Source organism: Electrona antarctica, assembly GCF_951216825.1.
Source record: "Electrona antarctica genome assembly, chromosome: 4".
Taxonomy (NCBI): domain Eukaryota; kingdom Metazoa; phylum Chordata; class Actinopteri; order Myctophiformes; family Myctophidae; genus Electrona; species Electrona antarctica.
Genome location: NC_136809.1, coordinates 18,191,619 through 18,214,701, shown reverse-complemented (window position 1 = coordinate 18,214,701; position 23,083 = coordinate 18,191,619). Strand labels below are relative to the sequence as shown.

Here is a 23,083-nt window from a genome sequence, read left to right as displayed (position 1 = left end):
TCCAGAACAGGGCTGCACGGTTGGTAATGGGTTGCCCTCTCAGAACAAATGTGAGTCATATGCATGCCTGCCTCTCCTGGCTTACAGTTGAGAATAGGTTATCTTTTAATACTCTTGTGTTGTTCAAAACAGTCATGAGTAGTAAAACTCCTGTTTTCATAAATTCACAGATTGTTTTTAGTAATACTGTGCATGATCATGACACTAGAGGCTCCAGTAATGGGCAGCTTGTGTTACCTCGCCCAAAATATAGTTTTCTAAAGAAATCATTTATTTATAGATCATTGTCACTTTGGAATAACCTGCCTCAAAACCTCTGTTGCATTTACAGTAAATTAACGTTTAAAAAGCATCTAAAATTCCATTTGATACAGTGAAGTGTTGTGTGTTTTTCGTTTTTTTGTTTTCATGCTCTAACTTGTAATCTTAGCAATTTTTATTTTTATTTTATCTGAACTAATGTAAGTTGAATACTGACCTTTTAACAAATGTGTATTTGTAATTGTATGTCTACTGTAATGTTTATTCTTGTGTGGACCCCAGGAAGACTAGCTGGTTGCTATGCCACCAGCTAATGGGGATCCTTAATAAAAAAAAAAAAATCAAATGTACAGTATTACATTACTGTTTGTGTAATCTTTGATGAATAAATATTTGATGTTTTTCAGAAAACTTATAGGGCAGGATTTAGAAGGCGGTTTTAGAATAGGCCTCAGGTGGTTTACCATGCTACTATTTGAACAGGCGTGTGTTGATGGTTCATGATTTTATTTCCCATGCTTGTGTTGTCTTGCTTGAGATGAATTGTACAGCCTGTGTTACGCTCGAAGTGTTAAGTAGCCAAATGTGCCGGGGACCCCAAAGGCAAAGACACTGAGACAGGAGTAACAAAAATGGAATTTATTTCAAACTTGATTGTTTAGGAGCATGAGGGGAATCCTGGAAGGAGCGGTGGAGCTGGGAGACACTGGGTTTGTGGAGGGAGCCTGGAACAAAACAGAGGAACAAGGTTAGCACAGAAAACAGCAGATCTACCACTGGAACAACTCAAAGCAAAAATAGCAGATCTACAATATGCACGCTAATAGTACGCTAGGAACTGGAACTAAACTGCCGGTAACACTAACCACAGTAGTCAACGTCCAAGCGTCGGGCGCCGGCTCTCAGCAGTTTATATTGGCAGCTTCTGATGTTGATTGTGGAGCAGCTTGGCTGATTGGAATCAGCCCCACCTGTGCTGGCTGCTGGCTGAGGAAGACGCCCGGCCCTTGCCCTATGATGTCGTGCAGGGGAGGGACTAGGAACGTGAGGAGCTTGTGGCACAACAGTACCCCCCCCCTGAGGGGAGGCACCGGACGACCGTCCCGGAGCACCAGGATTGTCCCGATAGAAGTCGTCCAATAGGGAGGGGTCCGCAAGGTAGGACCGGGGCACCCAGCTACGGTCTTCAGGGCCGAAGCCCTCCCAGTCCACGAGGTACTGGAAACCTCTTCCCCGACGACGGACGGCAAGTAGCTTCCGAACTGTCCAAACAGGGTCACCATCAGCCAGGACTCGAGGGGGCGGAGGAGCTGAAGCCGGGGGAGACAGGGCGCTGGAGGCCACCGGCTTAAGCTGGGACACATGGAACACAGGATGAACCTTGAGAGCGGGAGGGAGATCCAGACGGACTGCAACAGGGCTGATTATATGGCTCACGGTGTACGGGCCAACAAACCGGGGATTTAACTTGCGGGTAGACGTCTGGGAGGTCTGGAGGGGCAGGTCCCGGGCCAACAGCCAAACTTTCTGGCCAGGTTGGTAGACAGGGGCACGCACCCTCCGTCGGTTGGCATTACGCTGAGAACGCGCAGAGGCACGGAGCAGCGCAGCCCGGGCAGCCTTCCAGTTGCGACGACACCGGCGGAGGTGTGCCTTGGTGGACGGAACAGCCACCTCCAGCTCTTGTTGGGGAAACAGAGGAGGTTGGTAACCCAGCGAGCACTGAAAAGGTGACATACCGGTGGCAGAGCTCACCATGGCGTTGAGGGAATACTCCACCCAAGCCAGGTACTTGGCCCAGGAAGAGGGGTTGCTGGCGGCAACGCAGCGAAGAGCCGCCTCGACTGCCTGGTTGGCACGCTCCGCCTGTCCGTTGGACTGCGGATGGTACCCAGAGGAGAGGCTGGCTGTGGCCCCAATTCCCTTGCAAAAGGCCTGCCACACCTTGGAGACGAACTGGGGACCACGGTCGGAAACAATGTCAGAGGGAATTCCGTGAAGGCGGACGACATGGAGCGTGAGGAGGTCTGCCGTTTCAGCAGCAGAAGGGAGTTTGGGGAGAGAGACGAAATGGACCGCCTTAGAGAACCGGTCGACCACCGTCAGAATGGTGTCGCAGCCGTGGGACATGGGGAGCCCTGTCACAAAGTCCATAGCTATGTGAGACCAGGGCCGACTCGGAATGGGAAGGGGTTGCAGGAGGCCTGCCGGAGGGCGATGGGAAGCCTTACTGCGGGCACAGACGGTGCAGGCGGCTACGAACTCCCTGACATCCTTCTTAAGGGTGGGCCACCAGAACCTCTGGCCAATGAACACTGCTGTCCGGCGCTCTCCGGGGTGACAGGCAACACGACTGGAGTGACCCCACTCCAACACCTGAGGCCGGACTGCATCAGGAACAAACTGCCTCTTCTGAGGACCATTACCCGGGTCTGGCTGGGCCTGCAAGGCCTCCCTCACCACCGAGTCGATGGCCCAGGTGACAACACCCACCACCCGGGCAGGGGGAAGGATGGTGTCGGAAACCTCCTGGACAGCAGGGCTTTCACCAGGGAACTGACGGGAAAGAGCGTCAGCCTTGATGTTCTTGGAGCCCGGGCGGTAAGTGAGAGTGAAATCGAAACGGCTTAGGAACAGGGCCCAACGGGCCTGTCTGGAGTTCAGCCTCTTCGCCGTCCTCAAGTAGGTCAGATTCTTGTGGTCCGACCACACGATGAACGGCAGCTTCGCTCCCTCCAACCAGTGTCTCCACTCCTTCAGGGCGTCGTGGACTGCCAGCAGCTCCTTGTTGCCCACGTCATAATTCCTCTCAGCGGGGTCGTAGCTTCTAGAGAAATAAGCGCAAGGATGCACCCTTTGGTCCTCCTCAGACCGCTGGGAGAGGATGGCTCCAGTGCCCGTATCTGAAGCATCCACTTCCACAATGAATTGCCTCGCCGGGTCCGGGTGGATGAGCACAGGCGCCGTAGTGAACAGGCCCTTGAGCTTGGAGAAGGCTGCATCGGCTTCGGGTGTCCAGGAAAAGGGCCGTGAGATGGAGGTTAGGGCATTGAGGGGGGCAGCGATTTGACTGAATCCCTTAATGAAGCGACGCACAAAACCTGTGAAACCCAGGAAGCGTCTCAGCTGAGTCCGGTCAGTGGGACGTGGCCACTCCTCCACTGCCATGACCTTGGCAGGGTCAGCACGCATCTGTCCAGCTTCCACAATGTTGCCAAGGTACGTCACAGAGTCAGAGTGGAAGACACACTTTTCTGCCTTGACAAAGAGGCGGTTCTCCAACAGCCGTTGGAGAACCAGTCGGACATGCTGCTGGTGGTCGTCCAAGGACCTGGAGAAAATGAGGATGTCATCCAGGTAAACTACCACAAAGATGTTTAGCATGTCTCTTAGCACATCATTCACGAGGGATTGGAAGACTCCCGGGGCATTGGAGAGGCCAAAAGGCATAACCAGGTACTCAAAATGGCCGAGATGGGTGTTGAAGGCCGTCTTCCATTCGTCGCCCTCCCTGATCCGGACTAGGTGGTAGGCGTTGCGGAGATCAAGCTTAGTGAACACCCGGGCGTGAGTAAGTGGCTCAAAGGTGGAACTGATAAGAGGGAGTGGATACTTATTCTTCACCGTGATGTCATTAAGCCCGCGGAAGTCAATACAGGGCCTCAGGCCGCCATCCTTCTTTGCCACAAAAAAGAAGCCTGCCCCAAGGGGAGAAGACGATGGTCTTATAATGCCTGAGAGCAGGGACTCTGCAATATAATTGCGCATCGCCTCCTTCTCCGGAAGGGAGATGTTGTAGAGCCGCCCCTTAGGATGGGACGCTCCAGGGAGCAGGTCGATGGCACAATCATATGGCCGGTGGGGGGGAAGTGACAGGGCTTTATCCTTACTAAACACCAGGGCAAGGTCATGGTAAGCAGGGGGGACACCAGTGATATCAGGAGGAGAGGACACAGGCCTGGGACCACTGGGAGGAGACAGGGCGGAGCGCAGACAGGTCGCATGGCATGCTGTGCTCCAACCCAAGATCCGACCAGAAGCCCAGGAGATGTGAGGTTCATGCCTCTCCAACCAAGGTCTACCCAACACCAGGGGGGCCGTAGGAGCGTGAAGAACGAAAAAGCGGATGGACTCAGAGTGGTTACCAGAAAGAGTGAGCGTGAGAGGCTCAGTAGAATAGGAAATGGTACCCAAGGAGTGCCCGTCGATAGCCCGGGGAGACAGAGTGCGGTCTAAGGGAACTAAAGGGATTCCCGCCTGGTGAGCTAAGGAAATGTCCATAAGGCTCTCGTCCGCACCAGAATCAATGAGGGCACTAACAGACAGTGTCTCTTGGTCCCAGGCCAGGGTAGCGGGGAAAAGACGGTTGGGGCTATTCTTGGGCTCAGGGGAAGTTGCTTTGCTCACCAGTATAGCCCCTACAGGCGAGCTGGATCTTTTGGGCGGGTCGGGCAGGTTCGAATGAAATGTCCTGACTCTCCACAGTAGAGGCACAGCTGGTTGCTCCTCCTATGATCCTTCTCAGCTCGTGAGAGCCGCGAACGGTCAATCTCCATCGGCTCCCCAGCCCCGGAAGAAGAAGGAGTCGGGGGAAACATAAGCACTTGAGAGTTAGGAGTAGCTGTGAAAGACGGTGAAACAGGAGGCACTGAGGCGGAGCGGCTGGGCATACGTTGGGCTCGGTCTGCATGGCGCTCCCGAAGTCGAGTGTCCATCTTGAGAGCCAGGGATATGAGCTCGTTAAGGGTCGTCGGGCTGTCACGGACAATGAGATCCTTAACAGAATCACTCAGCCCCTTGCGATAGACACTAAGGAGGGCATGGTCATTCCAACGGCTTTCGGCAGCAAGGATCCGGAACTGCAGCGTGTACTGAGCCACTGAACGTGACCCCTGGCGGACAACTAGCAAACGGCTAGAGGCATCTTGTCCATCAGCAGGGTGATCAAACACAGCTCGAAACTCACTTCTGAACTGTGAGTAGTCAATGGCAAAAACAGGGTTGTTCTCTACTGCTGCGATAGCCCAGTTGAGGGCCTCGTCAACCAGGAGGGACATGATAAGAGCGATCTTCGACCCATCTGCGGTGTACTTGGAAGGCTGATGAGTAAACAGTAACTCACACTGTGCCAAGAAGCCCTTGCTCTGATCAAAATTTCCATTGAACGGCCTAGGAGTGACTAAGCCAGGCTCAGGCTGAGGTTGATGGGGGGCAGGAAGAACAGGGTTAGCAGGCAGGTTGGGAGAACTGGGGCCAGAAACGGGAACAGGATTAGGATTTCCGCTGACAGGGAATTGGGTCCTAAGCGCATCCAGGGACTGTTGTATGCCTGCCAAGGCCCCAGATATGGAGTTAACCTGGGCAGAAAGTGTAGCCACAGAACCGACAGTGGTTTGTGATGTCTGCTCAAGAATAGCAATTTGGGACTGGACAGTGGGAAACGCCTTCTTTAATTCCTCCTGCAGTACGGAAAGTTTAGTAGCCTGGCCCAACACTAGCTCACGTAACTCTGGGGATGTCTGCTTCTCTGCCCCTGGAGGCCCGGCTTGGCTCATTTTGGCTTGGACGTTCTGTTACGCTCGAAGTGTTAAGTAGCCAAATGTGCCGGGGACCCCAAAGGCAAAGACACTGAGACAGGAGTAACAAAAATGGAATTTATTTCAAACTTGATTGTTTAGGAGCATGAGGGGAATCCTGGAAGGAGCGGTGGAGCTGGGAGACACTGGGTTTGTGGAGGGAGCCTGGAACAAAACAGAGGAACAAGGTTAGCACAGAAAACAGCAGATCTACCACTGGAACAACTCAAAGCAAAAATAGCAGATCTACAATATGCACGCTAATAGTACGCTAGGAACTGGAACTAAACTGCCGGTAACACTAACCACAGTAGTCAACGTCCAAGCGTCGGGCGCCGGCTCTCAGCAGTTTATATTGGCAGCTTCTGATGTTGATTGTGGAGCAGCTTGGCTGATTGGAATCAGCCCCACCTGTGCTGGCTGCTGGCTGAGGAAGACGCCCGGCCCTTGCCCTATGATGTCGTGCAGGGGAGGGACTAGGAACGTGAGGAGCTTGTGGCACAACAGCCTGTTTATTTCTGATTTTGTTTAGTTTTTTTCCCACTGTATGTAAAGCACTTTATGAGATGATCATTCTGTGAGAGGTGCTATATGTAAATAAAATGTACTTTACTTAAAATCATGTACTTTATACTTACTTGATGTGACACAGATTGAGCCAAATGGTACCATGTTATAATGAACTAGAAAAAGTGCCCTTCTGGGCACAGGTCTCCACCAGGAGGATAGGAGTGTGTGTGATGTAGAATTCTGGATGTGCAGCATTTTGTACAAAACGGGCTACTCCTGAAAACTTTGGAAGGCAATCTTAGCTAATCAGTGTAGAATCTGAGAAATCCAACAGGCTCGTCTTGATCTCATGACTACAGAGATCATGTGTACCGATTTGCGTGAGATTTGGATGAAATCTGTGCGACTAACATAAACAATGTGTTTTGCAGAAATCGGCCTCATGGTGGCGCTATAACCGGCAGATGTGGAGGGATGCAGGGAAAATGTTCTTCCATGGCCTCTAGGGAGTGCGCATACATAAGTTGTATACAGATCGATGCAGTTATAGGTAAAAACAGGAATTGGCCTGTTATAGCGCCACCGTGAGGCTGATTTTGGGGGAAAAATAGTGTTATCCTCTGCCTAGTGGAAATGTGTGTGTATAGTTTCATGGAAATTGGACACTGTGTTTGTGATTTGTGGCATTTTCTTCGAAACGGACCAATCATGTGAGCTTTGGAAGCCAATCTTAGCCAATCAGGATGGAAGATGGGAAATTGTGCAGATCCGTGTTGATCACATGACTATGGAGATAGTGTATACCGAATTGTGTGATGTATGGATAAAATGTGTACAAGTTATCTACAGAAATGTGTTTTGCCTAAATCGGCCTCATGGTGGCGCTATAACAGGCCGTTGAGGAATATTTGGGGCAGAGGTTCGTCGTTGGCATCCAGTGAGTGTGTGTGCACAGTTTGGCATGGATCGGGCCAACGGTGCCGGAGATTAGCTGATAACGGAAGGACGGACGGAAAACATACTCTCTCCCCATGCCTTCGGCCTGGTGGAGACAATGAAAGATGTTATGTGAAGAATATTGAAAAAATCACACCCGTGTGAACTGAGTGGTGCAACTCCGTGTGGGGGTCCCCGGTGGGTCCCCGGAACTTCCAGACCCACAGGAACGCGCCCAGGTTGCCAGCCCGGTTCCGGCGAGCCACCCTGTGTCCGAAACGGTCGAGAAATGACAGAGTTACTGTGTGGGGGAATTAGCATTTAGCAGACACCTCTCTCTCTCTCTCTCTCTCTCTCTCTCTCTGTAATTAGCAGGCAACAGTGCAACACTATCTCTCTCTCTCTCTGTTTCTAGCACAACAGCGCCACTTTTGCCCCTAGTGGTACTCTAAACATTGTGACAGGCAGGGACATAGGTTAGGACATAGGGAGGGACATATAGGGACATTGCTGTTCCTTGGAGTGGTTGCACCACTCAAAAATGGGTGAAATCATCCTTTAACACAACGCGTGCGAGCGATTACCACCGCCTAATTAGCCCTGACACTACGCTGATAGCATTGGACGACCAACCTTTTCCAAGGCCGACAGCAAATGTTCTCTCTTCGCTGAAACACACCGCATACCTCAAAAGAAAGCTTCATTTGTCCACTCCAATTCAATATTTTTATTTTTATTTTACCATCTTCCATTCTGGAGATATTTACCTTTATGTAACACCTGCTTTTGTAGTAACGGCTCTTCTTGAACAGAAAGCCTAGTTAGGGACCGTTTTATGTCAGACGTTGACAGGCAGTTATAAAAATGAACACAAAAAATATCCTATACATTCTATTCTATGTCTGTCACTGTATTGTTCCAACTCGGCTATAGCCGAGTTCGCCGAGGGACGGTGGTGTTGCTGTGCTGCCCCTCCAGTAACAAGTAAAAGTAACACAAGAGTGTGTATTTGCATTGTTCCATCCGTTGATCATCATCATCAAAAAATAACCGTCCCTCGCAGAGTTCACCGAGGGACGATACAATCCGTGATAGTTTTCTTGTTTGTTCGAGTATGTAGACTTTAGATCTGTGTCCATCATGGAGCCGGAACATGTCGGAACATGTTAGACACTACACGACACACAAGACGCCTCCTCTCCCCTGAAACAACAGGAGGGGCTCTGAAACAAACGGGAGGAGAGGTGGAGACTATGGAAGCCCAAGCCGATCTACAAACTACGCGTCGCATCACTCGCATGCATGCAGCACATGTGCTATTTTCGGTGCGCAAGCAAGTCTAACATGAGGCATTAGAGTAATAAATCATGTCTGGTGTGCTGTTGTGTGGGCTTTGGGTCCAGCTGCCTCTGACACCATGACAGAACCAGCTTGTTAATTGAGTTTAAAACCCAGCCAGCACACACACAACAGCAGGCAGAGATAGTTGCATGATGATTTATTAAGCTATAGCCGCCGAGGCCGCACCCTGTTCTCTCTATGTGTGTGTGTATGTGTGTGTGTGTGTGTGTGTGTATGTGTGTGTGTGTGTGCGTGCGTGCGTGCGTGCGTGCACACACGCATGTACCTGACTTGCTGGCAGTTTTGCTAGAATACTGGTTTTCCAAAGTGTGTGGGGCATGCAGGCGCAACAAGATAAAATACACATACATACATACATACATACATACATACATACATAGCCTACATACATACATACATACATACATACATTTAGAGGACCCACTTTTAGGCCAGTGCAACAGAGCATGCTTTTGCCTTTTTTAAAACCTTACCCATTTTAACCAAATACATACATACCATACACACGCACGCACGCACGCACGCACGCACGCACGCACGCACGCACACAGAGTGAAACACAAACAAGAAAATAAATCATATAAAAGGACTTATATGAATAAAGTCATTTCTATTGTAATTTCATTGCACCATCCAGACAGTGCAGTTAAACATCCTTCAAGCTGCTGTCCCTATTTGGACATGTCATCAGTCCTTTGTGACGTTTAGTGTGAGTGAATAACGATTGGGCAACGGTCGTTGACTTTCCATGACTCAGCTGTGTGCCTGTCACTATGTGTGTGTGTGTGTGTGTGTGTGTGTGTGTGTGTGTGTGTGTGTGTGTGTGTGTGCGTGCGTGCGTGCGTGCGTGCGTGCGTGCGTGCGTGCGTGCGTGCGTGCGTGCGTGCGTGCGTGCGTGTGTGTGCTTTCATGTGTGTGATTGGGTGATGTAATGCAGTGGTTCTCAACCTATGGGTCAGGTTTAGGTCAGGGGTGAACTACAAGCTCGTACAGTAGCTTGTAGATTGGCTATTTGCACAATATTTATCTGTGAACCGAGTCAATCTATATGTAATTATATGGTTATATGTTGGGGGGTCCCAGACTCCCAGTTCGAATATGATAATTTTGGGGGCCTGGAAAGGCCACTGATGCACCATTTTATTGACAGCCTTTACCGTGTTATATATCCACCAATGTCTTCACAGTAACATGTTACAGCATGGAATGCCTCCCTGGTCACATTGCCTTTATTTCTATGTAAAATGAATGCTGTGCTTTTAGAAAGCAGTCAAGCCTTCGCACTATAATAGAAAAGGCAGGCCAGAAAAGCCTTATTTCATGACTCCTTTAACAACTTAATCCATATATACTTAGTTGAACGGGGTCCCCCAGGGCGCTATAATAGATATTTTATTATTTCCCAATACACGTCATCTCTTCAGTGAAAATAGCCGAGCTTTTGTAGATCAGCTATTGGCTAACGTTCCACCCAGAATAAGGATGTTGGGGTTCAAGTGTTTAAGCATCGACTGCTTAACCTCGATACTTAACCACTTACCGCCGGGAAAGCATCTGTGTCATTTCCGTGCGTGCGTGCGTGCGTGCGTGCGTGCGTGCGTGCGTGCGTGCGTGCGTGCGTGCGTGCGTGCGCTGTGCGTGCGTGCGTGCGTTGTGCGTGCGTGCGTGCGTGCGTGCGTGCGTGCGTGCGTGCGTGCGTGCGTGCGTGCGTGCGTGCGTGCGTTCGTGCGTGCGTTGTGCGTGCGTGCGTGACCAGACATGTTTAGAGTGTGGATTCCAGCTTCTAAAAATCTGCTGAATATTTAAAGCTCCTGGATGGCAAAATCCAATTAAATCTAATTACCCATGCATATTAATGAGTGGGCGGAGGGGAGAGCCAACTGATTTATGGATGGATGGATGGATGGATGGATGGATGGGTGGGTGGATGGATGGATGGATGGATGGATGGATGGATGGATGGAGGGTTCCCAGTTATAATGATCCCTGGCTAAATAAACCAAATTTGTTTTAATTTTATTACACGGCCTGGTTGAATGCTTGTATAAGTGTATGATACGTGTCTTACGTGAATACCTGCATGTACCTTATCTGTACCTTATCTGCGAAAAAACAGCCTGGTCACAACGTAAGGCAGAGAAGCTATCGGCGGATGTATCCTCCGGAACATCCGTCAGATGTATTTCCCCCGGATACGATATTTTCCCGACCAATCACAACAATTGTTTCATTCGCGGAGAATGTAAACTGATTTGTAAAGCATCAACGTCATTTACACCTACAGCTACACCAGGCTTTTCGCACACAAAACGTGCACGTTTACCCTAAACGCGTGCGTTGAATTTAGGTCCAGTTCTATTTTAAAAAACGCATGTGCGGGGTTCGCGTTTAGGGTAAACGCGCGAGAAAAGCCTGGTGTAGCTTGGCCGTAAAATCGCGCAACTTTCAGTCTTTACAGCATAGGTCTTGCCCAGGGTGGCATGTACCTGCATACCGTACGCACGCACGCACGCAATCACGCACGCACGCAATCACGCACGCACGCACGCACGCACGCACGCACGCACGCACGCACACACACACACACACACACACACACACACACACACACAATCAATATTTAGAAGCAACTTCACAGAGAGAGAGATAGAGGAACAGATAGAGGAACAGTCCTTGTAACCGGCTACTTTAATGACTTTGGTTGCAGGGGAAAAAAATAAGAAAGAAATCAGTAGTTTGTCAACATAATGAGCTACAGTATATACATACATAGAAAATAACAAGGTACAAATCGGGTCAGAACATTCTAGCAGCAACAATAGGTCAAGTTCCATTTCAATTCTAATCATCCAGGTTTAAATAGACCATCGTTTCCTTCGCCTAAATTCACTTAAATAATTCAGAACACATAATATAACACAATATAATGCAAGGGAGAGAGGAGAAAATGCTGTTCATTTGCTCATGATTGTACCTAGTGTCACTCTTAACATAGTCTCGTGTAGCTAGAACTATTCCACAATCTCCAAATTCTATAGTCTTCCTCCAGAAATCCAAACACGGAAGTTGGCATCTGTTTGTCATTTCCATTCACGGAAATATAATTTGAAAATAATCTTTACATTTTAGTTTGATAAGTAGCAAGCTATATACATGGTTTTGATTTATATTAGGACAAATTTGCGTGACTGTAAAGACAAAACAGATGTGGGGAGGAAGCTTCACTTCTGCTTTATCACTTACTCATGATCAGAGCTTCCATGCTCCAGACTGTATGACCGGAAGCACTTCAAAATTGGGACAAGCAACAGTCTGGCCACGCAAGACTATAGATGACCAAGCGTCGAACATTTGACTGGGGTAACCTGTCACGTCACATCTCATGAGAGGGTGACAGATCAGCTGCTCAGGCCAAACATTTTATGATGAAAGTGGACTATATTGTATCGTCTCTGTCAGACGCAAACCTATGTCCAAACTGTTACTTTTCAGGATTCAAATTCAAAAGTATCAAAAGTAGCAGATCCATAAGCACCAAACACGTTGCTTCACACCACATTTTGCGACACGTTCCGCACATTTGTGGATTTGTTTCGTTTATCTGCTACTCTTGAGGCTTTTGTATGACACTGTAAGCCTATAGTATGAAATACACAAAAAGTTAGAATATAGATTTAAGAGGGTTCTGCGAGTTCAGAGCCCCTGCCTGCAAAGACCAAAAGCCGATAATATATCCCCTGGATTCCTTTTTTGGGTACAGTGGATAAGATGTTTGACTTAGGGATGAAACAATTATGAACATTTCATGTCACGATTATTGAGCCCAAGATTATTATATTATATTATTCATTATACTATTATAGATATTATTGCGATAATCAAAATATGCTTAAAACTTCTCAAATGCTTATTTTGTTGCACCACTTGCACCCCAGCAAGGGGTGGGGGGGGGGGGGGGGGGGGGCATTAGCCATAAATAGCAGATCTACAACCACACATTGTGAGCTTATAGATCTGCTATACTTTTGGCGACAAGATTTAGTGTAGATGGAAAAAAGTACAAATTCAGCACCAAATCAGGTCCAGTGCATGACGGGTAATTTCACGTATTTAAAGTGTACGTAGGCTATATACGTACATTTAGCAGTATGGGTATCTGCATTTTTTTCCTGAACATAGATCTGTTTTACTAACTTTTCTGGATAGCATTTCTGGATACGCGCGACTTTTACTTCACTGCATTTCAAAGACTGTTGTACTTCTGAGTCCTATAAACACTTACACACTGACTCGCTACATTTCTAGGAAGGGAAAGTGCATTGTGAATTAATCACTTAAGCTCTATTTCTAGTGCAGTGAAAATAGCAGATGCATAAGCTCACAACGTGCCATGCTGACACGTTGCAAGCTTTAGATTGGGTATTTTTTATTATGATTTTTAATCTTTGAATATTTCTGAATTCTAATTTATAAACGCCCTTTGTAATTGCTACCTTTGAATACTTAAGTATATTTAAAAGCAAGTACTTCAGTGCATAAAACACACATTTAAACAGGGCAACTTTCAACGTGTAGTGAAGAAATATTTGTACCACTACTTTGACTACTGGGGTCGAGTACTTTGTCCATGGCATCAGGGGTCATCAGGGGTCACTCACTACACATAACATTGTGTATTTATTATTATATACTATGAAAAGTTGCATTTCCCGTTAGTCCGTCACCACACGCCGACATGGTCACGCAGCGGGACATCACGTCTAGTCACCCACGCCTCCATATATGGTCACGCATCGTAACTCCTGCTTCTCATTTATTTGGCAGTGGCGCCACGTTGTGGATTATAGGGGTAGCGCGCAATGTGATAATAATAATACGGTAATAATAATCACACAAGGACTTGGTGGCCCCCTTGAGGGCCCCCTAGGGGAAGACCCCTGGCTTACATCATGAGGAGTCCAGACTTGAGGAAATAATTTACACATTACATTATTTTCAACATTTCATGCTACATATTAATTAAACACAGTAGAAATGTTTACATTCTGCTTATACTGTAAGTGCATACAAGCACATCTTAGTGGATTCTGCCCAAACGTATACTGTAAATAAATAAGTACATACATACATACATACATACATACATACATACATACATACATACATACATACATACATACATACATACATACATATTCAAGTGGAAAATGAATACATGTATTGCTTAGCATATTAATTATCTTCAAACTAAACTTGTGGGAGGAAAAATATTCTGAATAGGTGCTTTGTTCGATATTATTATCAAAAACTGGAAGACGCATTTTTGGACAGGACAACGGAAAATGCCGACGCATATTTTGAACCACGTACCATAAAGATATCAAGGTAAACACAGTGTGTTTGCATACCAAATGTATATTTGATGCAAATATTTTCACTGCGTGTATTTTCTATAATCTCACTCTTTCTGACATGTTGCCACTCTATGTATTATAGCATTACACAACCCATCTTTTTCATAGTTAAAATAGCAGTGCTTGCGCGTCGCTAAGCATTCTGTGCAGGGGATGTGATTAAAAATGCCTTCAGTAGTGAAATGGTAACATAATTTTGTCATGTAATTGCAGGTGTCCGAGATAAGCCTGATTTATGCTTTGTCACACGCCGGTGGGCGTGTGCTGATGCTTCATGTTGTAGGCTTGTAGATCTGTTATTTATTGGTGAATAGCCAAAGGGGTTCTCAACCAGTGGTCCTTGAGGGGGTCCAGGTCGTCCCCAGCTAAATGATGGAGAGTTGGAAATCAAATGGACCCTTATGAATCTTTAACTCTTGAGACTGATAATTGCGTCCATTTGGTTTCATTTTACGCTCTCAAGAGTTAAACACCTGCTGTATTAGTTAATTTACAAGTCTACACAATTAGAGAAGGTAGAATAAATGTTATTTTGATCAGCATTTGCCTGTTATCTCTCCTATGTTACCACATCAATACAGCATGGAATTGTGGACAAATCGTATCCACCAACAACAAAACATATAGTTTTGGGTCTGAGAGGCTAAATCTCATCAAATGGTGGTCCGTGGCTCAAATGCTGAATAAATAATGGACCTTGATATGAAAAGGTCCATGAAAAAAACAACTGGCCTAATAGATAAATTATTAGTCTTCAAAGTGACATGGCATCTGGCTATTTCTTTTTTTTCTTTTTCTTTTTTTTTAAAATAACAGCGCTTGCATCTACCTAAGCATTCTGTGCAGGGGACAGAATCATTCGATGACCGGCAGTCTCCTACCAGAGACGAGACATCAGCAATCAAATTATTGGCTTAGGACTGTGACAAAAACTAAAGAAGCTCCATGAATTCATGGCTCCATGGAATCTGTCATTGATAGAAGACTAGTCATTGGTTATACCAGTCATTAGTCCTACAACTACAACCTATCTCAAACCCTCACCCTAACCTCCCACGGGGCAGCACACCTAAACCTAACCTTAAGTCCTTAACCCATGTCTAACCAATGACTAGTCTAAACTAAGTATATGCACCCCATAGAAAATAAGTCATTTTGTAAAATAGCAAATCTACAAGCTCACAACGCATCACTTTGGGGGGCGCCTTGTGATCTTGTAGATCTGCTATGTTCGCCCCACAATACAGACGCCATCATCCAAGTGCTTATAGGTTTAACACAGATAAATATTTGTTTCCCTCTTTTCTTGTTTTGTTTTTGTGTAAAGATGCCCCACAAAACACTTTCTACCAAGAAGGAATCTGACTTGTTATACCACACATTAAAACATCAAATCTTTACTTTGCAAATGTAGCTTTTAACAGAGCTAGCAGGAACTCAATAGGCATGGCTGGCTAAAGGGAATGGTAACTTCAAACCAATGGCTTTTGTAAATATAGAAACGTATCTCAACAGAGGCCATTATGACTATATACAAGCTTGAAGTAGGCTACTTTTCGTCGTAACACTTAAAATGTTGGGTAACATCTTAGTGCTGTTAGCATTTAGCGAGCATCGTCTGGTCAGTACAAAGTCGCCCTGCATAGATACAGTACCATCTGGCTAGCTCATCATAGCATATTATTCACTCAACTTGGCTGGCTATTAGGCTAGCTTATGCTAACCTTGAATCAATGGCTTTTTCTTTTCATTTCTTCAGTTAAAAGCTTTCAGAAAAAACATACAGGAGGGATATATTGGGATACAAGTGGCGCGACAGTAGCAGGTTTAATGTTAAATATTTACAATCAATAATCAATTTGCCTATCATCTCAGTCTCTAAGCCTTTAAGCCTAATCTAGACTTCTTTCGTGCCCGCAACTCCATCAATACACAACTGTGGAAGCTCATTTTGAATTGAAAAAAACAATAAAAAGCAAGGCTTTTGCACACCTACAGGCGACAGGTGTGTAGGAGAGGGTACGGTGCCCAAAAATGAAAAAGGAACAAACACCCGCACACTGTCTTCAAATGCAGTGACCAACTTTTATTAGGGAAAAAGCAACGCTTCATAAAGATAGCCGTTTCGGCCTATGCGGCCTTCATCAGGCTATCTTTATGCTTCATAAAGATAACCTGATGAAGGCCGCATAGGCCGAAACGTTGCTTTTTCCCTAATAAAAGTTGGTCACTGCATTTGAAGACAGTGTGCGGGTGAAAAAACAAACAAAATTGGGGCACATTGCAATTCCTTTTTCTTTTCTTTTTTCCCCCATTGGACAAAGTATCAGCTAAACTAGCATTCCCATTGTCCTCTAATGGTCAGTTGTGTGGAGACTGGAGTGTACAAATGGAGTGTTTGGTTGCATGTGTACACTCTGAGAGTAAGACTAACATTTAACTTTATTATCAGTCAGTTTGTCTGAAGGATCATGCTCTTGAATTTGCTTAGTCAAACGTGCAAATTCTGCTAATAAAACCCACAGGCTAATGAACTCGATCAATGAGGAAACGCCACTTATTTTTTCACCTCTCTTCTCCCAAAGGAGTAGTTCACCCCAAAAATTACGTTAATTCTATCGTTTACTCACCATATCAAAAATCATTCACCTTGTATTCAAGACATCACAGGGTGAGTGAACACATTTTTTTCCTTATTTTTTTGTCGGGGTGGGGGGGGGACTACTTCTTTAACCCATTAAAACCAGGAAAGCATTTGTGTCATTTTACATTTTACTTTAGCTTATGTCATCTGGAAACCTCGTAATTATGTTCAAAACTGTTACTTTTCAGGAATCAAATTCAAAAGTAGCAGATCCACAAGCTCAAAGCGTGTCGCTTCGCACCACGTTTCCAGTTTGTGGATTTGCTACTTTTGATGCTTTTGTGCGACGCTGTAGTATGACCTAGTAGGGTGTTGAATTACGAAAACTATTATAAATACAAAAAATACTTATGGAGATAAGAGGTTTCTGCCCTGACAGCAACGATAAACAGAAAACTGTTTTATAGGATTTAGAAGGCATTTTGTAGAAGCAGCCTCGGGTCTTAAATGGGTCAAGAAAACAGTAGAGTAACCAAACGCGTGGCTTTCGTTCCTCTCGTCCTCTCCTTATCTTTTACCGCCATCCTTTCCCGCCCCCTCGTCTCCTCGTCTCCTCCTAGTGGAGGTAGACGGACCAGTAGACCAGGTTGAAGAAGAGGAAGGAGAACGGGAAGAGCGCGCGCGCGTACAGGTCGATGCGCTTGGCGGCGGCCGGGATGACGGCCTTGGGCGGCGGAGGCTTCTTGTTGGACTTGCTCTGCTTGTGGCCGAGCAGGCCTGACACCTCCACAGCCTTGCCGTAGCAGTCAAAGTTGGAGAGCTCAAAGTCCCGCGGCAGGGAGCCCACGATGCTGAAGTCGTTGGAGCGGAGGTCCGACTTGGATGTGCACACCTTCTTGCAGCGCGTCTCCACCACCTGGAGGAGAGGGGGAGAGAGAGAGAGAGAGAGAGAGAGAGAGAGAGAGAGAGAGAGAGAGAGAGAGAGAGAGAGAGAGAGAGAGAAGTCATCCAAAGCATTAATATCGTAACCGCGAGGGAGCGACGATTAAGTAATGAGCTGCTAACATCGCTGTTCTGATCAAACACCTCAATCTGAGAAAGGATTCTGAGTAAAAAAGGTTTTAAGATTGCAGTTAACATGGCAGTGGACAAGGGGGGATCATTTCATTGACGGACCACAGCCGAGCATTACCTTACAACAGAGAAGCTGCTAGATGGTATGGTGGCTATCAGCGATCTCAAACTGAATTAATAAAAACCCCAAAAAGTCAAAAGTCGTCTTCGGCAGGGAGAGCCTTTATATGAGAACATTTATAAACATTTTCTCTCGTCGCCCTTAAACAAAATAGTTAAAATAGTTGACCTGCGGTCTGTAAGTATCAGGTTTAGAATGTGATTTGTACATGCTATACACACGCAGTGTATCGCCCGGACGCGCACACGCACACACACAGTATCACACGACAATTGCACTTTGAGTTTAGCTTCTAGGGCTATATCTTGCACCACCCCTTAGCCCTTATCCTTAAACTTATTTGACATTTTTTACTATTTTAAAAAACCTTTGTTGAACTATTTTAAAATGATTTTCAAAATAGTAAAAAATGGCAAATAAGTTTAGGGATAAGGGATAAGGGTGGCGCAAGATGGAGCCCCTATAGTGCGTTAGAAATAAATTACATTTAATATTACAATAAATGAACAAAATACGTTAAGAATTTGACACAGATTAAAGCAGACGAGGAGTTTGTCATGTCCATTCTTAGCAAACTGGAAATCAAACGCTGTTTCTGGCAAATGTGGTTTGACACATCCGCTGAGCCAGTCACCAGGATGTCTCCTCTGTACGTTTTATCATTCTCACCGAGACCGAGAGATCTGACACACACACGCACGCACGCACGCATGCACGCACAGACACACACACACACACACACACACACACACACACACACACACACACACACACACACACACACACACACACACACACACACACACACACACACATACATTCATTCACATACAGTAAATGCATTTCGTGTCAGATCTGAAGTGACATTTTGAAGTCAGTGAATAATAGCACCCTGATAGCAATTAGAGCCATTTTATCAATCACACACACACACACACACACGCACGCACGCACGCACGCACGCACGCACGCACGCACGCATGCACGCACACACACACACACACACACACGCACAGTCACAACTTTGTAGTACCATACTTGTGAGGACATCAGTATTTCAAGATGGTGATTTCATGAATGCCATTTTTTAACCCAAAGTCTAAAAGTCGCACAAATAGCAGATCTACACCATTGTTGGCTTGTAGATCGTCACGACACCAAAGCGCAACTAACACATCGGGCATAATAACGCTAACCTTATAATCCCAAAACCTATATAACCTCTAAATGCATGATCCTAAACCAAATGTAACCATCGTTCAAGAAATCTATCCTGCTGTGAGGAGCAGGGAAGTGCTCCTCACAGTGTCTACTCCTCAAATTCTGCCAGTGGTGGAAAAACTCAAATTGCTTACTTAAAACATTTAGGCCTGACCTCAAAATTTTAAAAATTCTTCTAAATCCTCCAGTTTTCTGAAATAAATATTTTCACGATTTAAAAAAAATAGCAGACCTACAAGCTCGTAGCGCGCCACTCGGTGGCGCGCTATGAGCTTGTAGATCTGCTATTTTTCAATAGCTAAATTATAACATAATGTTTAAAACACCAAAAGGGGTTCCCGCACAAAATGGGTTAAAACATTACCAACTGCAATATAGAAGTAAATGTCAGGAATTCGAAATGTACTTGAGTAAAAGTACAAAGCTATTGCATTAAAATGTACTTCAAGTACGAAAACTAAAAGTACTCATTATGCAGAAGCAGAATATCTCATTTCAAGTTTTAAAATTGTATAACAATCTTTTGAAAATAGCAGATCTACAAGCTCACAATGTGTCGCATGTGGGGACATTAAGGTCCTCACAAGTAGCCTACACTAATGCAAGTACGCATGCACGCACGCACGCACGCACGCACGCAGGCACGCAGGCACGCAGGCACGCACGCACGCACGCACGCACGCACGCACGCACAGACACACACACACACACACACACACACACACACACACACACACACACACACTCACACATGCACACACGTAGGGTTATAGCGAGTGTACATTTATGGCCCTAGCTCCAGAGAGGCGAGGGGGCGTGCACAGAACAGATTTATACATATTTAGACACTTTTATTATTGATTTCCTGCAGCAATGAATTGCATCTATATTTATGCATACTCTACATGCAAATGTAATACATTATCACCGCTACGGGTGCTACTCTAAGGGTTTCTGTGCAGTGTTATTACAGATGATATAAGTGACATTTATATGTGAAACTACTTTTCTTTTTTCTTAAAAAGGTAAAGCTCTGCATTCTAATGGTAAACATTGTTGTAGACTTGTAGAGAGTTAGTCATTAAGCCATTGAGACCTGGAACGCATCCATGTCACGTTAGCGTTTAACCACATTAACCATTAACCCATTTTGGGCGGGAACCCCTTTTGGTGTTTTAAACATTGTTATAATTTAGCTATTGAAAAATAGCAGATCTACAAGCTCATAGCGCGCCACCGAGTATGAACTTGTAGATCTGCTATTTTTGAAAAATCGTTAAAATGTGCCTCAAATCTTTCCGAAAATTGTCATGATTTAGAAAACATTTTTTTTTAAATTTCGACGTCAGGCCTAAATGGGTTAACAGCCCCCCCTCCCCATCCCCCCTCCCCCCAACCTCTTCCCCAGCTCTTTCATGAAGAGAAAATACATGTTCAGTTGGGTGGGACAATCCAATCAGGAGAGTGAACCCATTTATCTGCTTCTATTTATAGCATCTCATTTGCTATATTGTCTGCTCTTTTCTTTATGGCATCACTTACAGTATAGGCCTACATAGTAGTATAGTCTTTGTCAGGTGAAAACCACATAGCCTACTGTATGTCAAAAACTGTTACTTTTCAGAATTCAAATTCAAAAATAGCAAAAGTAGCCAAAGCCAAGCCAAGCTTGTAGATCTGCTACTTTTGATGCATTTGTGACACTGTAATGTAATCAAGTAGGGCATTAATTTACAAAAAAAAGAAAAAACACAAAAACTTTGAGATAACAGGTTCCTTCCCGACATCGTCGATATCCCTCTTAAAACGGGTGATATGTAACGTATATTGTCGTTTAAATCGGATGTCTGGATTGGGCTGGATGTCCCAAAACTGCCACCAGCGAGATCCTCCTCTTTGGCCTCCTCCCAGTCACATCTTTTGGCAGTTTATCAATAAACAAATCAAGCAAACAGCCCACAATCTAGGTGTGACCTTTGACTCTGACCTCTCTTTCGATGATCAAGTGACTAATAAGGTCCCACAGTCTTGTTTCGTCCATCTGAGAATCATTGCCAAAATTAAGTATTGTCCGTCCATAAGATTGAGTGTTTGATTGATTTCCTTTATTGGATGGTCATGGGTCCAAGAGAAGCCCAGCCCATATGGACTTGCAGGACACTTTTCCATTTAAATTAACAAACAACAAACCGACACGACAATTCACAGGCAATGATCAAACAGAAATAACCAACTAAAACATCCAACTACATACAGGGAAGATTACAAACAATACAACCAGGCATTCAACACCCTTGTAATTGGGCATGTTCCTTCACATCTCGACAGGAGACCCGGCATGAACCTACTGTAAATTGAAAAGCTTGGATTGTCTGCTACTACAGGCTCTAGAAACAACAGATTGTCTGCTACTACAGGCTCTAGAAACAACAGATTGTCTGCTACTACAGGCTCTAGAAACAACAGATTGTCTGCTACTGCAGGCTCTAGAAACAACAGATTGTCTGCTACTACAGGCTCTAGAAACAACAGATTGTCTGATACTGCAGGCTCTAGAAACAACAGATTGTCTGCTACTGCAGGCTCTAGAAACAACAGATTGTCTGCTACTGCAGGCTCTAGAAACAACAGATTGTCTGCTACTGCAGGCTCTAGAAACAACAGATTGTCTGCTACTGCAGGCTCTAGAAACAACAGATTGTCTGCTACTGCAGGCTCTAGAAACAACAGATTGTCTGCTACTGCAGGCTCTAGAAACAACAGATTGTCTGCTACTGCAGGCTCTAGAAACAACAGATTGTCTGCTACTACAGGCTCTAGAAACAACAGATTGTCTGCTACTGCAGGCTCTAGAAACAACAGATTGTCTGCTACTGCAGGCTCTAGAAACAACAGATTGTCTGCTACTGCAGGCTCTAGAAACAACAGATTGTCTGCTACTGCAGGCTCTAGAAACAACAGATTGTCTGCTACTGCAGGCTCTAGAAACAACAGATTGTCTGCTACTGCAGGCTCTAGAAACAACAGATTGTCTGCTACTCCAGGACAAATTAAATTGTCTTCTACTCCAGGCGCTAGAAACTAAATGCTCCGTCTTAATCAACCGTCTGCCCATCATCTTTTCAAGTACTAGAGGGGCGACACCAGCTCCCTATTGGTTCACCAAATTATGCCTGTAATAATATTTGTATTACAGGAACATATTTAAAACAAACAAGAGTTGTGAGCTTGTAGATAGAGTTTGGGTCCCGGGGAGACATACAATGTCTCTTTGGGTCACAGGCTAAACATTTCTGCATGGGAAGCTCTGTTTTAGATCATGCTGGTCCCATATGAGCCTGTCCACAGTCTTAGATCCTCTGGTAGGGATCTCTTGCTTTGTAAGTACATTTCTGAAAATACACATTAACAGGGATCCAACATTATTAGCTGATGATAGTTCTGACAAAAAAAGGCCTGTGAAGCTATCTATGAAGTATATGAGTAAGGTAGGGGGTATAGGGATCCCTGCTTCTCTCTCTCTCTCTCTCTCTCTCTCTCTGGAGCGGATCATACACTAAAACATGGCAAAGCAGTGGAGTGTCCCTTTATGTGTGCACTGCAGCAGTGATGGATACAGTAAAACCATGGCAAAGCAGTGGAGTGTCCCTTTATGTGTGCACTGCAGCAGTGATGGAGACAGTAAACCATGGTAAGGAAGGGCCAGAGACAGTTTTAATGGGGAGACTGCAGTCCTGCAGCACATGCAGTATCGTCCCTGTTAGGTGGAAACCTTCTCGGGGAATGGAACGAAAATGGTCATGCATAGTGGTTAGTGAACATAGCCCATCTACAAGATGAAGCTACATGCATGCATAGTGGTTAGTGAACATAGCCCATCTACAAGATGAAGCGACATGCATGCATAGTGGTTAGTGAACATAGCCCATCTACAAGATGAAGCGACATGCATGCATAGTGGTTAGTGAACATAGCCCATCTACAAGATGAAGCTACATGCATGCATAGTGGTTAGTGAACATAG

At 45.5% G+C, this 23,083-nt stretch overlaps 1 protein-coding gene across 1 annotated transcript in view; it reads right to left on the bottom strand.

The window, feature by feature from the left end:
- Nucleotides 1–17,074: 17,074 nt before the first annotated feature.
- Nucleotides 17,075–23,083, bottom strand: part of LOC306921206 (glycine receptor subunit beta-like) — a gene marked incomplete at its 5' end in the record, with an annotated part of 29,562 nt that continues 23,553 nt past the window's right edge. The window contains one exon of the mRNA XM_079498317.1: nucleotides 17,075–17,559. Coding sequence (XP_079354443.1) covers nucleotides 17,260–17,559 — 300 coding nt within the window. The 3' untranslated portion in view covers nucleotides 17,075–17,259. The remainder of the gene's footprint in view (nucleotides 17,560–23,083) is intronic.